The sequence below is a fragment of the Phalacrocorax carbo genome, chromosome 3 (genome assembly GCF_963921805.1).
Source record: "Phalacrocorax carbo chromosome 3, bPhaCar2.1, whole genome shotgun sequence".
Lineage (NCBI taxonomy): Eukaryota > Metazoa > Chordata > Aves > Suliformes > Phalacrocoracidae > Phalacrocorax > Phalacrocorax carbo.
In genome coordinates, this window is record NC_087515.1 from 53,031,883 (window position 1) to 53,051,928 (window position 20,046).

Here is a 20,046-nt window from a genome sequence, read left to right on the forward strand (position 1 = left end):
AGACAGTCTCAAATTTGTTGCACAAGTGAACATACTTTTCTTTCCTTAAAACAAACAAAAAGATCTCCAAAAACCCTGCTAAGCCTGTTTAAAACTAAAAAGTCTTTCTAAGCCAAGTTAGGGCCAGTAACAAGAAACACAACAGAAGCCTAGTACTCTAATCATTAAAACTTCTGGCTGAATACTCTTCTTGAATTCAGGATTAATGAGGCATTAGCTACTATAGAAGTGCCCTATTCACACTATGACCAAAGCAATAGAACTTAATATCTAAAAAACAAACAAACCCCACAAAAATAAAAAAACAACCCACACACAAACAAAACAACCAACAACAAAACCAACACACACTATGCAATTAAAATTTGAGTTCTCTGGGATTACATGTAGCCAAACCATACTGGAGCCCCAAAATTTTGGCTTTATCCTCACCAATAAACTATTTTCAGTTTATCATATAGAAAGATATGTAATGAAGTCCACAATGCACAAAGCCAGATACGGGGAACAAAAAACCCTTAAATTCAACCTGATTGTAGAACTGTTATATACTTCAGTAGCATACACACACTATATAATTTTTGTGATTTATATAAAACTTTAATAAATTAGAAGTTCTATTACACTATATTGACATTTTATTCGTACATCTTACTGTTATCCATCTTTTTATATCTAAGCTTAATGCCAAGTAGCTTTTTCCAATTTCAGAGACTTTGACCAGAAGGAATCATCAGGATGATCTAATCTGGCCTCCAGTATATCATAGGCCATTACTTTTCAACAGAAAAAGAACTGCTTTGACAGTAATCACTACAAATTGGTTTAGAGCGTATCCAAGGTCATCATAACTTGACTCTGCTAATACATGGAATTAAAGTTTGTTTCTAGAAGGCTTCTTCATATTTGCTTGAAGAGGAGAATTCTGAATCACTCAAAATGTGATTTAAAAAAAAAATTCTTGGCTTTGAGGCACAGATATTCCAAGGGCTAAATGGTAAATTCTCCTTACTTTCACAGTAAATTTTGAATTTTTACCCCTTAGAGAATCACATCCTCCTCTCAACTGTCCACATGGCTAAAAAGAGAGAGAGAGACGGGATAAAAAAATATAAATATCACCACTACCTACTTCAAAATCTCATGTAGTTGTGCTCAGAATTACCTCAGCAGAGAGAATACTTCAAATACCAGATGAATGCAAGTACATTGTTATGCAGCTAAAAGGTAGAAGTACAAATATGAGACATGCTTTGTAGGTCCTAACCATAAATAAAATATTGTTCACATTTTCAGTGCTTTAGTTGCTGATCCTACACAGGTAGATCTGAGCCTGCTGGAAATTATGATTCCTTGTGTACACTTGCAACAAAAAACAAGTTTTATGACATGCATTCAGCAGTACTGTTTCATCAGAATGAAAAAAAACATGTTTAGCAGGTGTGTATATATATCTGAAATGGTAAGTACCATCAACGCAGATTATGAGGGTCTCAACTTTCCTCACATGGCATGTAAACCCTGTCACCAGGATGCTTAAACAGTATCCTTTCTGGAGGACTATTTGGAGAGCTGAAAGTCACCTCTAAGCTTCTAGATCTTCTTTGTGTCCTAAAGCTTCTTGGTAGAAGAAATTTGAGGTTTTTTTCCAAAGGTTATCAAGACAGTGAGCTTTTACTGTTTGAACAAGTGTATGACTTAACAGAACATTTCTGTCCAACTTTAAAAAAAAAAAAGAAATTTTCAAAAAATTGTGAGTGAGTATATGAAAGTAACCTGATTTGAAAAATGCCAGCTGGAATGAACAAACGGGGAAAAAAGACTGGAGAAGAGAATTTCCATTCAGTCCCAGATTTAGGAACCTCACTGTAGGGCACAATCAGATATACTGAAATTCCCCCAAAAAGTGACTGCAAGTCCTAGGAGAATAGTAAAGAACATAAAGGGAAAGCCCACTCATGCAAAAAGGGCCTAGGAAAGGCAATTGCCAAAGGAGAAAAAGTTCCTTTACTTTTCCACATTTTAACACTGCAAGTAATTTCAACACAGAAATTTTCCTCTCTGCAAAGATCTGCACGTAGAGATTATGTGACAATATTGCAGACTAATATCTATTCCTACCTTAATATCACATTATTTTTATATTTTGTATATGGAAATAGGAAATTTCTCTAAAAGAAAACACATTAAATAGTTCCTCAAAAATCTAACTGAAATGCATAATAAAGAAAATGCGCAAAACACGTTAGTAATTACATTTCACTAACTCTGGTCACCTGAAAATAAATCAGAACAATTTAATTGAAACAGAAAAATCTCATAGGCTTATTATCTTTGCTTTACAGAGAACAAAAAGTACAATATGTTCATTTAAGACTATTCGTTCTGGAAGAACATAGTCCTCAACTTTATCTGAAGCTGGGATTTTATACTAAACACATGAAAGTTTAAAGAAGCCTCAGCAAACTAGCCTCAATTATTAGAAAAACTACCTGTGACTGGAAAATGTGAGTTGCAACACTCACCTAGAAAGCGCAATGACTATTCAGTGTGCACGTGCGATCATAGGAAGCTATCTAATCACTGCAGAATCTACTCCTACCTCGATGAGCTAACACAGTTTTAATAATACTGCTATGCCATGAAATAATTCTACTAGTCTAAATGCAACCCCAATCCACATTCTACTTTTTTTTTTTTACAGTGCAGAAGAAAGAAAACTGGAAAGACAGTTGAAGAAATGAACAGAGATCATTCCACTTCAAAATGGCAGATCATAAAACATCTTATCAAATTCTTATTTAACGCTTATCACTGTTTACTTTGTACAAAAGGAGGACTGTGTGGTTAGTATGATCAAATTTCTATTTATTGACTTTATGAACTACATAAAGAAAATGTGATTGATAATAATGCGAAAAATATTGCTAATTATATGCAATTAAATAATTTAATGAAATTTATAACCTTATATGCCCAGAGAAAACATTTACTTCATAAAAGAGCTAACTACTTCAAACGCATGCCATTTATGAGGTCTCACCTAAGCAAGGCTTTCTACAGTTTTCTTTCTGTAAACTATGGTAAATTCACACAATTAAAACTTTTTTGAAGAAAACCTGACTTATCACTGAGTTTGTGTCCTGTGAGATTACAAAGTTCCACTACCAAATAAAAGCCAGTTTTATCCTCTTTAACAATGACACTCTGTTCAGGTTTTCAACAAAACAAGAAAATCTTTCAAGTTCTCCACACCTTACTAAGACTTTTAAGGCATTATTTTATCTGCAATCATTCTTTTTTGTTGTTTAATTCCAAGGTTATATTTGAGACAAGTCATTACTGACAACCATTCAGTATGTGCAATATGCCTTCTGAACAAAGTTTATTAATTGTGCCTAATTATTGCAAGCAACCAATCTTACTTTCTGCATGTGACCTCTATTCACCTAACAGCTGAAGTTCTGAAGTTCCAGCTGAATTACCATGCATTGCCATATCCAATGAGATCTTCAAAAGAATTTCATGTACACACTTTAAAGCTGTTACAGTAATTACTACTTTTCACTTACTGTTTCATATTTTGGGCCAAATTCATCTAGCATCAAATATTCAGCTTTCACTCCAGAATAAAGCCGTTTAAGCATGTTGAACACAGGCCTTCCAAACCACGTAAGTAAAGCAACCAAGCCATTCCTTAATTTCTTCGGATCAATGAAATAAAAAAGCATTTAAGTGTTACTATAGCAACGCTATGCCCTTTCTTATGGTCTACTGATATATTTTGTAGATTTCAATTTTAGAATATTCTTCGGCGCTGCTACATGAATGAAACAAAGATCCACAGACTACCAAGTCTTTCTTCTGTGTTAACTTCATTGCCTTATTCCTCCTTGTTATTTCTGTTTAGATATGCAAAAAACAGCTGCTACTTAGAGAATCCTATCTCAGACTGAAGGGTTCCCACCCAAAACACTGCATTCAGTTTTGTCCCATACTTAAGAAATCTAAGAGGAAAATATTAAGCTGATTACAAAATCTTGCAAAATCAGATCTGATTAAATTTCTTTAGAAAACCAACTACATTAGAAACACTTGGAACAGGAAAGCTCTGGCAATAAATTTAATTTTAAACCCCACTCTTTTTCTGACATGTAAGCAATTCAATATAAATTTCAAAAAACAATGAAATAAGGACCTATGGCAACAGACGCTTCACACAGAGGAATGACATGAAACAGGACAGAGCATGTGTGTTCCAAATTTGTAACTCCCACATTACAGTTAAGGATTTTGTTAACTTTAACTGTAGCCACTATTAGTAAAGTGCAAGATTTAAGAGTCATTGAGAATTCAAAAAACCCCAAAACACACCACATACCACCACACCAAAAAGACAAAACTAATTTTTCTTTACTGTCAGTAGGTTCAGGAATAAAAACAAAACAAAATAGAAAAACCACCAAAGCTGCCTTGGAACAGCTGAAAAAATCCTATTAATTTCCTTCACCTCACGTCTTCCCCACCAGATAAACGAGGGCATTATCACTGTTTAATCCAAGTTTTAATTGAGTACTGTCACTGGTGGGAAGAAGAGTGCGGAACCACTACTTTCCATATCAAACAAAGCAGGTAATTAACAGCTATTCTGGCACAATCCCTTATCACCAAAACACACAACACTGTTAAGTTCTCTCAATGCCAATGCTTTGCTTCAACAAAGGAAAGCTGATGTTTCAGGGTCACATTCACTTCTTTAATACACAGGCATAAATTTACTGCTCAGTCAGACACCTATAATTAAACACAAGAAGAATATAATTCTAATATTCAGACAAGCTTGCATATGAGTGGGATATTTCCCCCTGTAAAGATGATTGCCTTTCATTTTTTGGTTTCAAGTAGCTACAGTTCACTTAGTTTTGATTACATAGCAATTAGATATGCAAATACATGAGATCTAAAAAAATGCTTTTTCAAATGTCAGATTGTTAGCAATCAAGCTTATTCTTTTCTCCTGTACACACAAGCTACTCATTAAATAGCTATTGTCTTAAAAACATTCCAACAGATTGCACTTATCAGGGTTTTAGAAGCAAATATAGGAGTGCACATTACCCAGAACACGGCTCATCGGGGAATGAAAACAATCTTACAATTAATTTAATACATACATGATAGTGGTTAACTAAGTTGGAACTAAATACCATATTCTTTGGGCACTTTTCCCACTACTGTTATTATCAATACCTAAGCTCACAGCATCTTCAAATTAACAAAAACTCATTAGTTTGTGTATTTAATGATTCCATGTTGCTAATAAATTTCACAGCTAAAAATACAGAATTATTGAATATCAGTAATTTTTCATTGTATATTGAAAATACATCCACATAAAGAAAAGCCAATTAAAAAAACACGTGGTTAGTATCATTCTGGCAAGAATAGCCATTTTGACCACTTTTTTTTTTTTTGAGGGCCCACAGATATGTTCTACTGGAATTGAAGACTTAAATTTTCATGCTCCGAGATCACATATATGAGCTTGGCCCTCTATGACACATTTCACAGGGCCTCTAGAAGCAGCCCACAGTTTCAGAGATCCACTGATCACGGGTTAAAATGGTGGGACAGGATGTTTGACAACAGCTCTGAAGAGCCACGAGAAGCAGAACTACTGCAATATTAGACAGACTCATCTATAAAATATTGTTACCCACAACTATGGTCTGCCACTGACAGTTTGAAAGCTTGCTCTTGCAAAACTCTAAAGAAGCAAGAGCAAAATGGGATAGGGGCAGGAGCTGGTCGGTTGTTTTTCTAACTGATCACAACATCACCTCAAAGCTAACAGGAAGGAAAAAAAGATCCCTAAAAGCAGGCTGGTGTTTTCAGTGACCCAGTTGTGAGGAAACATACACTAACAAAGGAAGCTGAAGTTCTTTCCTAACTCAGCCTTATCTACTGCATCTACTACTGTGAAAAGCCAGGATCCAAACCAGCATGCTCAAAATACCAGATTCTTGCCAGGTGCTGCATCTGGCAAGACTGGTGGTACAGCATTATCTAGTGAAATCTACTGTACTTCATACTTGCAAAACCCAGCCAATTCAAAGTGGGCTTAAGAAAGGAACATAAGTAACAGGCCAAATATGATTCATTTTAAGCCATTACACTTTATTCTACCTGCTAGATTCTTCTACTCTAATACTATATGTATATATGAAACACATTTAATTAGACTGCAAATAATAGGTCTGAAGCCTGCAGTAACCAAATAAAATCAGACTTCTTTACTAGAACTGAAACACACAACAGGAAATATGTTTTTCTCTTTAAAACATTTCTTTCTTCAGGTGTATATAGAAGACATGGCAAATTCAAAGTACCTGATCTTCCTCAGGTGAATTAGTTAAATCAGTCAGGTACTTCAGGTGGATTCAGACAGTTGGCTAAATGTGGTTTGGCATTCCAATCCTTTAGCAACATCTGATTGCCAGGGAAGCATTAATTGTTTCTATATGACTACAGGACTAAACATACCAAATAACCATTTATAAAAATACTCCAAACTGTACACAAGCAGTGACAGAGTTGGCATTAACGTCCACGGGGTGCAATCTTTTAAAAAACTGCTTCTTCCTTATCCAAGACAAACATGCAACTGCTAAAGTGAACAGCAGCTTTCCCACAGAAGAGACCAAGTGCTGTCAGCACTTCTTTCCTTACACTTTCAAGTAACACCACAGCAGAAACATTGAAGACCAATAAATTAAGGCACATGATCACACTTACTAAGGAAAAAAAAAAGTTTATCTAGGCCTGAATGTCAGGACCTGTCATCCAGAGTTTAAAGATCCTATGGATAGAAAAGGAACCAGCATTTTAACATGAGGAAACGTGGGAGCCAGAAGAGAAAAAAAATACTGAGGAGTAGGAGACCATGTCCATGCTTTGGACAGGATTTTGGGAGCTGTTCCCAGAACTCCAAACTGCAGAGATAATGCATGTATGACACTCAGACTGTATCAAGAGAGGGCAGGAGAACAGAAAGACTAGTTTTCAGCTTTTCATTTGTAATGTTGGGGTCTGATTCTGCTGGCTATCGAGACCGAAAAAGTTTTCTTAAGATAAATTGCTATCAACAGTGTTAAAAAAAGTCAAGTGAAAACCACCAAAATACCAACACAAAGTACCTTCAAACAACCTCCAAATAATTAAATAACTCCCACACCAGAACACCCAATTCCTTTTGCCTCCATGAAATGTTATTCTCACTGGAAACAGTCATACTAACCTTGTGCCATGACACGTGGTCAGAACAGTCGGGAAATGTTGGGGAAAAAAGTAACACCCACACCAGATGTACTAACCACAGAAAAATTTATTTTCAGAATTTACATAATAAGTATTATATTCAAATATTTAGGTTATATGCACTCACTGGCCACATACCAGATCAATGCGTTCGGTTAACTGGCTGTTCTTTGCTTTTGAAGAAAAATTCTTTCCATCTGTGCATGGAAAAAGACTAGCATACTTGCAAAATGATACATAAACTCCAGGACAGTTTGGTTCATAATTACGTTGCCTATTTTACTTCTGCAAGAATCAAAATGGATTTCAATAATTCTAGTTGAGATAGCAATTAATCTTAACCTCCCATTTTACTCATTCCTCATGTTGCATCTACAAATTACCTACAGAAGCCTCTAAACAAGTCTGAGGGCAACATCAGTGTCTACTCTCCACACATTCTCACACTCTGCACTTCCCTTCAAAAGCTACTACATTCAGAATTCACATTCCAGTAACTTTGAGGCAAGTAAATAGTGCAAATTCACCAATCACCCTGAATCGTAGGAAATATTTTTTAATGATTTTTTTTTACTACTGGATTTTTTACTGCCCTTTCAGATGGTCTTCCACATATTAAATGATTTTAACTGTAAATTAGTTAGTAGCATGTGAAGTCTGTCATTGATTTTCTTATGCCTTCCTTGCTTTAATTATTCAATTCGCCAAGTTGCAACACTATTGTAACTCCAGCGTTTATATCAGTCACTGCCTTCATGCAAATATATAAAGTGTTGCTAGAAACCAACAGTCAGTTTAGTGCACTTTCACAGCATCTCATTGTATTTTCAGGGGATAAATGAAGCACCATTGAAATTAACCCTCCTTTTATTATAGTGATGACCATGACCATTCAGGAGGAGGTCAGCAAGGACCGAGCTGGAAAGAGACAGCCAAATATCTCCCTAGAGTACTAAGAGGAGTATGTCAAAGCAAGGAAAATTAATATAATTTATGAAACAAGGGAGAAGTTTGTGAAAGAGTACCAAAGCAACAAAAAAAGTTGACCTAGTTCGAGAGGGAGCAAGATTCTACAAAGACTCAGGAAGAAAAAAAATCTCCCATAGCTCTTGCTATAAAAATTATAACTGCTCTGTAAATCATTTTGGAATGCTCTCTACACTACTGTGAGTACGTTCATTCCCCAGAAATATTAGTTCTTCACACATGAAAACATCCCGGTGCTTCCCAGCAACTCCACGGCAAATTCATGACATTTCTTTGTCCCAACTAGACACCACCTCCCTTGTACTGATTCCACCCATTCTCACCAAGTTTTTTTACATAGTTCTATAGCATTTTCTAACAAAACCAACGAAGAATTTGATATTGCCATTGTTTTCTTACAGCCAGAGTCTTCCTGTTAATTCAGCTGTCAGTTATTCCATTCTGTCAGGCACATGCAAACTATTGCCTGGATTAAGTCACTGTTCTGCGGATTTTACTTTCAACACCCAAAGTTGGCCTAATGTTTTCTTCATTTCAGGCTGTTGAAGTTAGAGGACTAGATTTTGGTTGTCTTGTAGGTATATAGCCATGAATTCATTTATGATCCAAACTATATTCAATAATTACACAAATTTGTCAAGCAAGTATGAATACTGTGCGTTGTGTGTGTTTCATAGCACACTTGTGGCACTTAAAAATCAAATCAGATAATTTACCCAGAACATCAGATTCTATTAAGTTGAACAGTCTCCGAGTAAGTTAAGTGCTGGCCATTGCTAAGTTAAGTGTTCTACTACCGTAAGAGCACCAAGTTTTCTCTAACAGAAAAATAGATTTGTGTACCTGGCCTTAACAAACATTTGCATAGTTTTCATCCTTTCATGCAGGTACTAAACACATACTTCAAACTTCGTTGTTATGAGTTTTAAACTAATTTTTAAAGATATATTCACAGTATGCATGCACTTCAGCGAGTCCTACATTCATCAAAACATTCCCCATTTACTGCCCAAAAAGATGTGAAAAATGTGAATAATTAGCAGACAGAAGCTGTTAATTATTCTCAAAAACGGCAGATAAAAATGTGAAACTGTCTGTCAACAAATCCCTCTCTGTATCGGAAAAGTGTAAAGACCAACAATAAAATCTTGCAACTATAGCTGATAAACTGTAAAGTAAGGACACTGTCCCACTGCGTAGCCAGTATGATCTATACCGCTACCCGAATTTCATTCATATCCATAACAGACTGTATTGTAGGCCATACCTAGTAAAAGGGTAACCTGTGAATAACAACATCCGTTTTAATCCAAGTCTAGGCAAGACAGAGGCTAACACAGAGCCAGCAGATCTGAGAAAAGTAGATAACTGTCACCATCTAAAAACTAGTTTAAATGGCAAACCACTCAGACATGTTAGGAATTACAATTTGTGACTGTTGTCATACAAGTGACTTTTCCAAGCTGAAAAGGAATCCAGTATCTTGCTGCAGTGGAACACTACAGATTACTTGTCTCTATCTGGAAAACAATAAAGTAGCAGAAAACCAGATATCCCTGTCTTCTAAATGTCCAATTAGTAATTTAAGTATTTAGTTTTCACAATAGTAGTATCTTATTTTGTGCTTACTCTCTAGCTCCATGCAAAAGAGCCTTCCTATTAGTCTCAACATTGCTAAATCTGACTCCTAAGGAGCCATAGCCAGGAAGGTAAACAAAAACCTGTATTCTGCCTGCCAGCAGCCCCCAAAAAATGTGGAGAACTGAGAGCTGTCAAAAACTGGTAACTACTTGGGAAACACCCGGGCATGCTGCTTTCCTCCTCAAATCAACAGCTTCTGCCTCCATTCCCACATTTAAGTCAATCTTCATGCAGGACAAGGAACTTCCTGTGAGCTTCAAACTAAATACAGTCTTTGCCACACAGAAATCCAGCACAGTTTCATGGTACTCAGCAAACACAACGCTGAACACAAATTATTTCTGGTAAGCTTATATCATCACAACATTAATTCTTAAGAAAGGTAAAAAAAAAAGCCAGACCTATGCCAAACATGGAATCATCCACCGAAGGGCAGCCCAACAGGTTGAAGTTATAACCTAGAAAATTCTAGAACTCAGAAATTTAGTGGTACTGATAAATGAGAATGGTGGTAAAGTCTGCAAAACCACCAGTTGTCCTTCACAACGCATCATAAAGGTAGGGAAGTATCACTCAATCTATAATTCATGGAATCGCACAAGAGTCAACTACCTCATTGTAATACTATTAGACAATGCTCAACACTATTAGCCCTGCAAGAGAAGATGAAAGTTTTAAGAAATCATATGACTGCACATAAGAATACCCATACTCCACTAAAAGTCTCACCTAGTTCGGTGATTTGTCTCTCATCTTCTGCTAAGTGTGGAAAAACTTTCAGGTTACAGTAGATTTTCATTATTTAAACCATTCACTTCTTTCACTACTTTGCTAGACAAAGTAAAATGTAGATAGATGTTTGCAGACAATTTTGTCAATACCTCAGAACAATTCAGTATGAATTGTCCCCAAGCCTTTCAAAACTTCTATTCAAATGCTGGATACAAACAGCTGTGAGCTGTAGAACAGTCAACTTCTTATATCACAATTAACACACGCTGTGCCTCCCACCTAACAAAAGCTTAGGAGTAATTTTGCAGAAAGAGAGTTTCTACCGTGGTACAGATTAAGATGAGTCAGTTACTGTTCAACAGCCAATATTTTAATTTATAAAAGAGACTTTTTATACACAGATGTTCAGGCAATGATTCAAGATTCCCTTGATATATTCTTTTTCCATTACACTTTGTGCAACTTTTGTCCAATTTCAAGGGAATCTACATTCTCTTGTCTCTTGATCACAAGGTTTTTTGCTCACAGGAAACTGACAGAAAAATAAAAGCAAAGTATAATACAAGTTTGTTTCTACTAGCATGGGTTTGATTATGCTCCTCCAGTCCATTGCTTCCAGTGTCTTTACAAAATACTTCAGTGTCATTAAGTCAGTTATTTCCATATCTAATTAGCACAATAACCAGTTAACTATTTACCAATTTAATTGCTCTCAGAATAAAATGACATATAATTGGTTTCAACTACTTTTCACATTACATAGGAAAACATGTCTTAATGGTGCTAAAATCTGCAACTTTGTATTGAGCACATACAGAAATATACCCAATATATACTGGATATATTCAGAAGGTAGCAAATAAAAAGCAAACATATGTATGAAATAAACCTATCCTAAAGATGCACTGCATCAGATACGTATCAGTAGTGTTTTCTGAAATACCAATATTGCTTTGCTATAATTCTTAAGGCCCTCAGGCACCTGAATATTTCTGTCCTTCAAAATAAAATCATTCTGGTCTTGAAAGTAAGAGCATTTCTCAGACTGTTAAGTGAAAAGACGTTTGCAATATATCACTTCAAATAAGAAGTGTTTGTCAAATTTTATATAAAACCTAAGGAAAACATTTTCTTCTTATAAAATTCACATTCTAAGCTAATTGTGCCTGCACGGTATTCTTTACTACTGTCAATGTGAACTGAACATGTTTTCCTTAAGGGAAAGATATTTGTAGGTAAGACGTCAGAGATGATACTCTAGGGATTCTGGACTCCAAAACCCCCATAAACAGGCTTAAAAGAAATCAGCCTTCAGTCAGGGGTGATTCAAGAAATAACATCTGTTACCGTCAACGTTGCTGCCTTTTGAATTTCCTGAAGTATGGTTTCTGCTAGTCAGCCTTTGCACTTAATTATGTAATTAAATCAGTAACTTGCTAAGAGGGATTTTTTTTTTTGTGATGACTTTTCTTCTTTTTAACAGTAGTGTGAACTCTTACCTCTTCAGAGGGTCACCTCTCCCAGACTACCAGGGATATAACTCAAGAGACTTCTGTTTTGTGGGTGAAAAGGGGAAAGGCCATGCTTCAGCAATTCTTTAATAAATAATAATAATGAAATCCAGCTTTACAACTCCTCCTGCACTCAGAAGAAGTGGTTACAAATGCAAAAAAGGTTTTAAAATTGGAATAGAAAAGGCTATTTTCTGAAGTACTTGCATACTAGCTTACAAGCAACCAAAATAATTTTCATTACATCTTATGTTTTACAATGAACCTGTAAGAAGACAAAGTGGTATCGACCACTAAGTATATTCTTAAACAGGCTGGATTCTAAGGCAGAGGATTTTTCCTCACCACACAGCTACATACAAATTCTCATACAGCTTAATATCGTATATTCTTCATTGTGTACTGAAATGCCAGTTGTGGTATGTTGAATATTTAAGTTCAGTAGTATCTTTTAACGAATACGATTTTTTTGTTTAAAGACTAAAAGGCCAATTACTACACTAGTCAAAAAATTAAGTATGAAGAAAGCCTGCCAAGTTTGATGAATCAGTCTGAGAAATCAAATTTAATGCAGCTGTGCATACTTATAAGAAAGTGTGTAGAGAGGAAATGTCACTGTAGAAGATGCTAGATGCTGAAATTAATTGTTCCCAGGGTAGTATCTTAAATACTGCATTCTGAATGTCTGAAGTAATTTTATATTAGAACTTTATAACCTGAATGCAGTAGATTCAGGAACATGCTGCATAGGTAATATCTCAACCTTAGTTGAGCAGCCTGCTCATACAATGACTTTTAATGCATAGTCACAGAAGTTGATAGCAATGAGAAGTGAATGCAACCATCAGTTTGGTCATCTCTAACAGAGAAGATGCAGCACGTGGAAGCAGCATAAATTAACAAAGCACAATCCATGATACCCAACATGCTGAACTGCCACCCCACAGTGCCTCAGCCAGCAAGTTTCTGGTAAGAAGTCAATTCATTTTAATAAATAATTCCCTTAATGATGGATATTGACAAGGGATTCCAATAGTTATAGTTCTAAATGTAAAAGTAAGCATCTGACCTCCAGAAAGCCCACTGGCATTGTCAGAAAGGCCTTTTTTTTGTTGTTAAAGGACAGTCATTCTAGTCATGTATTATGCATATGGATTTGCTTCACTTTCACGTGCCAATGTCCCCAATCACTGAATGATATCCTCCCTACCCCGTTATTCCTAGCAGTACTGACAAGTACTCAAAAACCCACCTTTGCAACTAGTTACAGACTTTTTTCAAACAGCCATTCCAAGCTGTGCCATGATTTCTCAACATAGATATATGAAATTGTCAAACAGCAGCAGCAGCATGCTTGTGGGTAGAGACAGATTTTAGAGGCAACTGGCTTGAACTACACAATTTATTCCCAGAAGACAAAAATAATGATGGCTGGTCAACCTTTCATTGAAACACAAAACAACAACACCATTTGCTACCATATGCTAAATATATTCCATTTCAACATATGTGTCAGCACCATAGCTTTATTATTTGTTCACACATAGTCCTTTTCACAGAATGTAAAAGTTGAGAATCTTATAATTAGGGTAGCAATAATAGGGCTTGTTTAACAAGACGCCCTACAAAGTACATATTATTTAATGTCAGTAACTTCAATTTATAAGCTAAACAATGTTTGTTAAGACCTTCCATTGGAAATCAAAGTGTATCTGATGGCATTTCAGAAGACAAAAGGTATTAAGTATATAATACTTCAATTCTGTACAGCATGTAAATGAAGTAAAATATCCTGATCACAAGAGTCAAATTTTTCCACTCTAACCTTCTCCTCAAGCTTTGTGTAGGTACCAAGGATATTTTTTTTAATTCCTTTTTAGGCCTCCTATTAAAAAACCAAAAACACAAAGCAAAACTGGAGAGTCCAAAACAATGGAATTATCTATTTACTGTGACAACTCTGCACTGGCCAAAGGTCAAGACTGGAACTAACGAGGAGCTTCTCTTTTGTGAAAGCTTACATAATTTCTGCTTGCAAGGTGAACAGGGTTGTAAGAACAGGAGGCCTGTTGTAGGCCAGGAACAAAACACCAGTTTAAATGATTTAATACAGAGCAAAGTGCAACAGATTTGAAGCCGTTGCAGTGGATGAAGGCAGTGAGTTCTACAAATGCAGAGTTGTTTAGCTGCCTGCTTTTCTCTTTGAAATAACCAATTTTAAGGAAAAAAAAAAAAATCTGTGTATCATAATGAGAGGCTTCCTCATGAAGTAAAAACAATGGCCTCTCTCACACACCTTTTTAGAGGAGATTCTTGACTAAAATTAGGAAGAAATGGGAAAAAACAATGTAATTGCTAGAGACTTACTACACAAGCCAGCAGCCTGATGCTGTAAGGCTGCCTATCCCTCTAAGTGAGATAACGGTAGTCAGTCAACGTGTTCAGGAGCACAGAGCTGACTCCCTGTGTGTTAACGTCTGTTATGGAATTCATGTAAAACAAGGGAGATAAAAAACAATGTTTTGTTTATCCATCATTGGACAGTCTTCCCTTTTATTAAGTAGTATTCTTTGATTGGTGTGAAAATTCCTAGTTTTTCTCAGTACCTAATGAAAGGTACATTAGAACTAAGCAAAAAATGGCTTGGTCTTAATAAAGTTACACACTCATTAGCCTTTGATGGATGCCTGCAAGCCCTCTCCCCTCCCCAGTAATCTCCTTCAAGTACCTCCAGGCTCTAATCACAATATTTTCAGTGGTTAAGGTTTTGATTTTAAATTTGTCTAAAGCTGTCTATAAAAAGGTTCTGATTACCAGCTGAGCTTCAGACAGTAATGATCTGAGGATTTCCCTTGCTTTCTGGGGGAAATCTGCCATCAAGTTTCAAGATTTTATACTAGTTCAAGTGATTTCACCATGTGACAAAGATTTCTAAGTCATTACTTCTGTTCATAGGCTCACACAAGGAAGTTCTCTACAGAGCAAATTCAGATGATTTTATTTTCCAGCATGTCAGCCTTCGTATTTTCTCTTGGATTCTGCAGCCACTGGCAAGGTAGGAAGTAAAAAGTAGATGGATGGTTTACTCTAGGAAATGGCAGTTAGTACCATGTAGCTGTCACATTAGCGATTGATACTGGTTTAGTAATGATTTCCCACATCCAATAAGGTTTCTGTTGTAACTAGCACTGGGCATTCAGATTTGCAAATATGAAATACACCTACAAAATATACATACAAATTAACCTGCATTTCTTATCTCCTCTGAATTTCAAAGCTATTCAGTCAAAACCTGGAAAAATCTTGAATATCCACTTTTCTAAATAATGTTGACCCTAGATGAAAGGGAAGGGTTTAGAAACAGTTAGCATAACCTAACCTTCCATGAGAGAATACTATTACTTCTGTACTTTACCCTTTGAAGTGCATTAGCATTTTGAAGTTGAAACTGCAAAGACAGAAGACCTTTAAGAAAATAAAAAAGAAGGTGGTTATCATTAAAAGGTACTGACTACCAAGGAAGTTGGTCATCTTGCACTCAAGACTAAGGATTAAATCTATAAGTATAACTCATCCAGAAAGGTGCCAAGAGCCAATAGCAAGAAGCGTACTTACTCCCCAAATCGATATATGTCACTTGTTCTTACTTTAGTTTGCGATCATTGTATCTTGAATGCAGCTTCCAAAGCTTTAAGAAATGTCTTACTGGGATGCATCATAAGCTGCATCGTAATCAATGATTACGAAATTCTTCCTACTGCTGCAACAATGGTATACAACAAAAAGTCCAGTCTTAAAAATATACAACTACTGACTAATAGCAATCACCTCAGGAGAACAAAAGCTATAGAAAGACTAGGAAATAGGCATGAAAATAGGTTTTATCAAGAAAATTCTTTGGTACTCAACACTGGTTTTGAACTAATATTGTAATATTTGGTATTGAAATTTATTATACTATTGTATCATTCAAATATATTAAATGATTTAATATTCAACACTAACTGCAGTATTATCTCAGGAAATCATCACTGATGAAGTACTCTGTGCTCCAAAAATATCAGACAACGTAGAAGAGTTAATTGGCATTAAAGCTCTGACTGGATCAGTTTGTGGCGTTTAATGTGTATGAAGTTCTAGCTGATCTGCCATACAGAACTTGTCCTTGTTGAAGACAGCTTTCCTTTTTTTACTAAACTTCAGAAAGCCAGGTGACTCATATGCAGGTCTCGGCTCTCGTAAGCTGCTTCTCAAAGACAAAACTCCAGCTATCTAGAGAGATGACTCCCCACAGGAGAGGACAGGTTCTGCAGCACAGTCGTGGAAGGTTGTGGGCACTAAACATAACAGCCCCCGGACATGCTCCTAGGCCACCCTGCTTGAGGAGAGGTGTTAGACAAAGAGAACTTCCAGAGGTCCCTTCCAACCTTCACCATTCTGTGATTCTATAACAGACATTTCACAAACTCCAAGATTACACAAACGTTGAACGGACAGGTCAGAACATGTTGCGATAGCCAACAACATTGCAGAGAATGTGCTTGTCCTAGCTGGCAGCTGAGAGTAACAAAGGACACGGTGCATGCACATGTACACGCTAGCTGGTGGTGTGTAAGCGCCTGCCCTCCTGATAGCATAGAAACAGAACATCTTTGGTAGCTCGACCTGTCTTCAGTGGGACCTAATAAAGAAAGCATTCAAAGAATGAAGGCTGTACAGCTCTAACAAAAATACCCTGTTAGTTGCACCCTAGAAAATGGCTACCATACCTGATGTGGAATTCTTCGGGCCACTTTGGTTTCTCTTCAGGCTAATGTGAACAAGGACAAGGGAAGAGACAGAGCAGGAAATCGGAAGTAAACTTTTCGAAGTGCTTTCTACAAAAGAGTCTGCAAATCAGGGGAATGGGTCTCTTCCAAAGAAAAGTTGAGGCCTCAGATGCAATTTTTTTTCTTTTTACACTTCTGTAGCTGTTTGCAAATATAGCTATTACTAACACAACTAAGTGTGCTTTTCCACACAGCAAAGCCATCCGCAAAACTTTTAAGGATGTAACAGAGCATCATTGTTAATGACTATTCTAGATACACTTATGTTCACTACTAACAGTGAGATGTTATTTCTGGACCATTATGCTTGGGGCCTCAATCTATAAGCTTTCTGAAGAATAGACACCCAGAATGTTTTAGCTTATGGTATTGATGAACATAAGCAAACCAGAACTAACGTTTTTATTCAGAAAAAAAAAAAGTTACATAACCTAACTCCTGACTACCCCAACCTAGTATTACCACTCCTAAAACAAAGAAGGAGCACCAATAAACCTAAATTCTATCTGCAAACAAAGATAAATTGTATTATTGGTACAAATAAAATGCCTTTTAAAAAACTGTGTTTAAACAGGAAAAAAGGTGAATGAACTTTTAAGTACTCACTTTTTTAATATATCAGTACTTCTCTTCGGAACTGACAGTTTGATAATTCATTCATTGTAAATTAAATTTTAGTATATTCCACATAGTGAAGATTTACTTTGTTACACATGTAATCAGAAGTCTTAATGTCTAATTAATATACCTGCGAAAAAGTCATAGCTTTCAAGAGTAGATCAAAGAGTCTTCTCTTAGGAAACTAGGTGAAGTCTGCAAACTCTTAAACAGGAGGCAATATTTTCCACTAATTCTCCTGCCCCAGGATATCCATCTTTTTTTTTCTTAAGCAATACAATATGTAAAAATCTGGTTACTATTAATAGTCACAAAGCATGTAATTAAGACTGTTTGTAACAATTGGCATCAAAATATTGCATCTACACCCACACAATTTGGTATGTTGGGTGAAGCATGCCAAAATTTTTATACTCAGAAACTTTAGTGTCTCCTACCACCCCCCAGTTATAGGAAATCTGTATTTCAAAATCCTGTTACAAAAATGTCAGCTCTAGAAGCTCTGTTTACCCAATTACAGTTTAAAACCCTGTAACAGTCAGACTCACTTATATGTTAAATGCCTCCCCAGCCAAGAGGCAGAAGAAATCCAGGACAAACTATAATGTTTTAAAAAAAGAAACCTTCATAAATCAAGCATTTAAGAGAGTAGCACCCTCTTATTTCTACAGAGCCTAGACAATAAAACACTCTCATAGGTTAGAACAGATCTTTGCTCAAAAGCTGGCAATCTAAACATCCAAAATAGCTAGAATAAGAGAAAGGTGGTGACAGTATTACAGCAGATTATGAAAACAAGAGAGGCACCAAATTAAGTTTTAAAGCAACACAGTCATAACCTCTGGGAAGTATGAGATTTTTAACTGGGTAGATATTAGCTTCTAATTTTATTTGTTCTGTGTTACATATGTATCAACAGAATTTATTATGTGGCTGATCAGATAAGAGAAAGAGGGTTTCCTAAAGAACCAAAAGAAATAATACTTATGGAAACAAAGACTAAAACAGTACTGTTAATGCACATTTCAAAACTGCAGTGAAGATGCTGGTGCAACTCCAACAGCAACACCCACCAGAGGTGGTGGGAAATGGCTAGAAGATAAACCTACAGAAATAAATTACTTCCAGGAGTTACCACCAGAGCAACTTTGACATTGAGGATAGCTCTATCCTGAAAAGTGTAGTTTCCCTGTTTATATGGGCAGAGCATGTATATTACAGGATAGGGCAAGGAACAGTCCTAATTACATTGCAACTCTGCCTGAACACAAACCAAAATCCAGAAACACAGTGCTTCTTGGTTCACTTAGACAGAATTCACTGCCAGAAATACATTAAACACTTGTTTCCAATCCACACCACTTGTACAAATCACTACTTTGGTATTTCAACACAAGAAAGTTATTAAGAAAACCTTTAAGGTTAACAGCTCTTCCTTAGAAAAATACATTTAAATTCAATTTTTACCTTTCCCTTTTGAAACATGGCACAATTAGAAGTTAGTTATTACTAAAGAATACTTTGTAATTGCTAGTTCGACTCCCAATTGCACCATTATGGAGCACACACATTTAACTTCTTTAGGGTAGGTTCTGTTATTTACTAAGTCTGTAAAAACACTAGATAATGAAAAAGCGTATAGTAAGAACCCAACAAATGAGAGGTATGAGCTACCCTTTGTTAGAAAATAAAACTATGCATCTGAAACTACACTACTTTTCAAGAGCTTACCTTCTTTTTGTCCCTCATTGAGCCCTTCCCTCGGACCATTATCTTGCATCCTGTTTCTGCCTCAAGCTGTTTAGCTGTTAGTCCTCTGGGCCCAAGGATTCTTCCAACAAAGTTAAACTGGAAGGGAAAAAGAAAAAAAAGATTATTTCTGCAAAAGCAAGGTAACAAAATTAATTTGAAATTTAACAAGATGTATTTCTGTCTCTAAAATATCATTAAGTGTTATTGGTTTGTAACACTACACTTAATACCTGAGGTTAAAGAGTGAGGTAAGTACTACTTTTATGCATTAGATAGCTATGCGACCCCTACTTTAGGGGATACAGGTTTCAGGTGAAAATAGGCTTTTATGTTTAACATCTGGTCGTCTAGGACAGTGGTAGTCCTAATTTCCTCCTTATGAAGTTGTATGTTCTCTTACAGAAACTACAAAGCACCCTCCCTCACCACCAACATGACCAGACATGCCCATTAGTAGGCCAACAATGTGCATCACATTAGAAACACACATTTTGATTGTATGACCAGATATGCGCACAACTTCCATGTGGTGGGACTGATGGGGTGCAAGGTGTAGGTCTAGTCCCATAATGGCACAGGGCCTTTAGGAAAGACCCCATGGCCCGCTAGTGATTTGTTCCCTGGCTACAACTAAGGAGCCTGCAGAAAACATTTTTCAC

At 36.2% G+C, this 20,046-nt stretch overlaps 1 protein-coding gene across 9 annotated transcripts in view; it reads right to left on the minus strand.

Annotated features, from left to right (window-relative positions):
• The window catches only part of QKI (QKI, KH domain containing RNA binding), a 160,098-nt gene that overhangs the window by 77,588 nt on the left and 62,464 nt on the right, over nt 1-20,046 (minus strand). For all 9 annotated transcript variants that reach the window (XR_010372140.1, XR_010372142.1, XR_010372141.1 and 6 more), the window contains exon 3: nt 19,367-19,483. Coding sequence is in view for 6 of the 9 variants with exons in the window: in XM_064446933.1 (XP_064303003.1) it covers nt 19,367-19,483 (117 nt within the window). In the remaining 3 variants the exon portion in view is untranslated. The remainder of the gene's footprint in view (nt 1-19,366; nt 19,484-20,046) is intronic.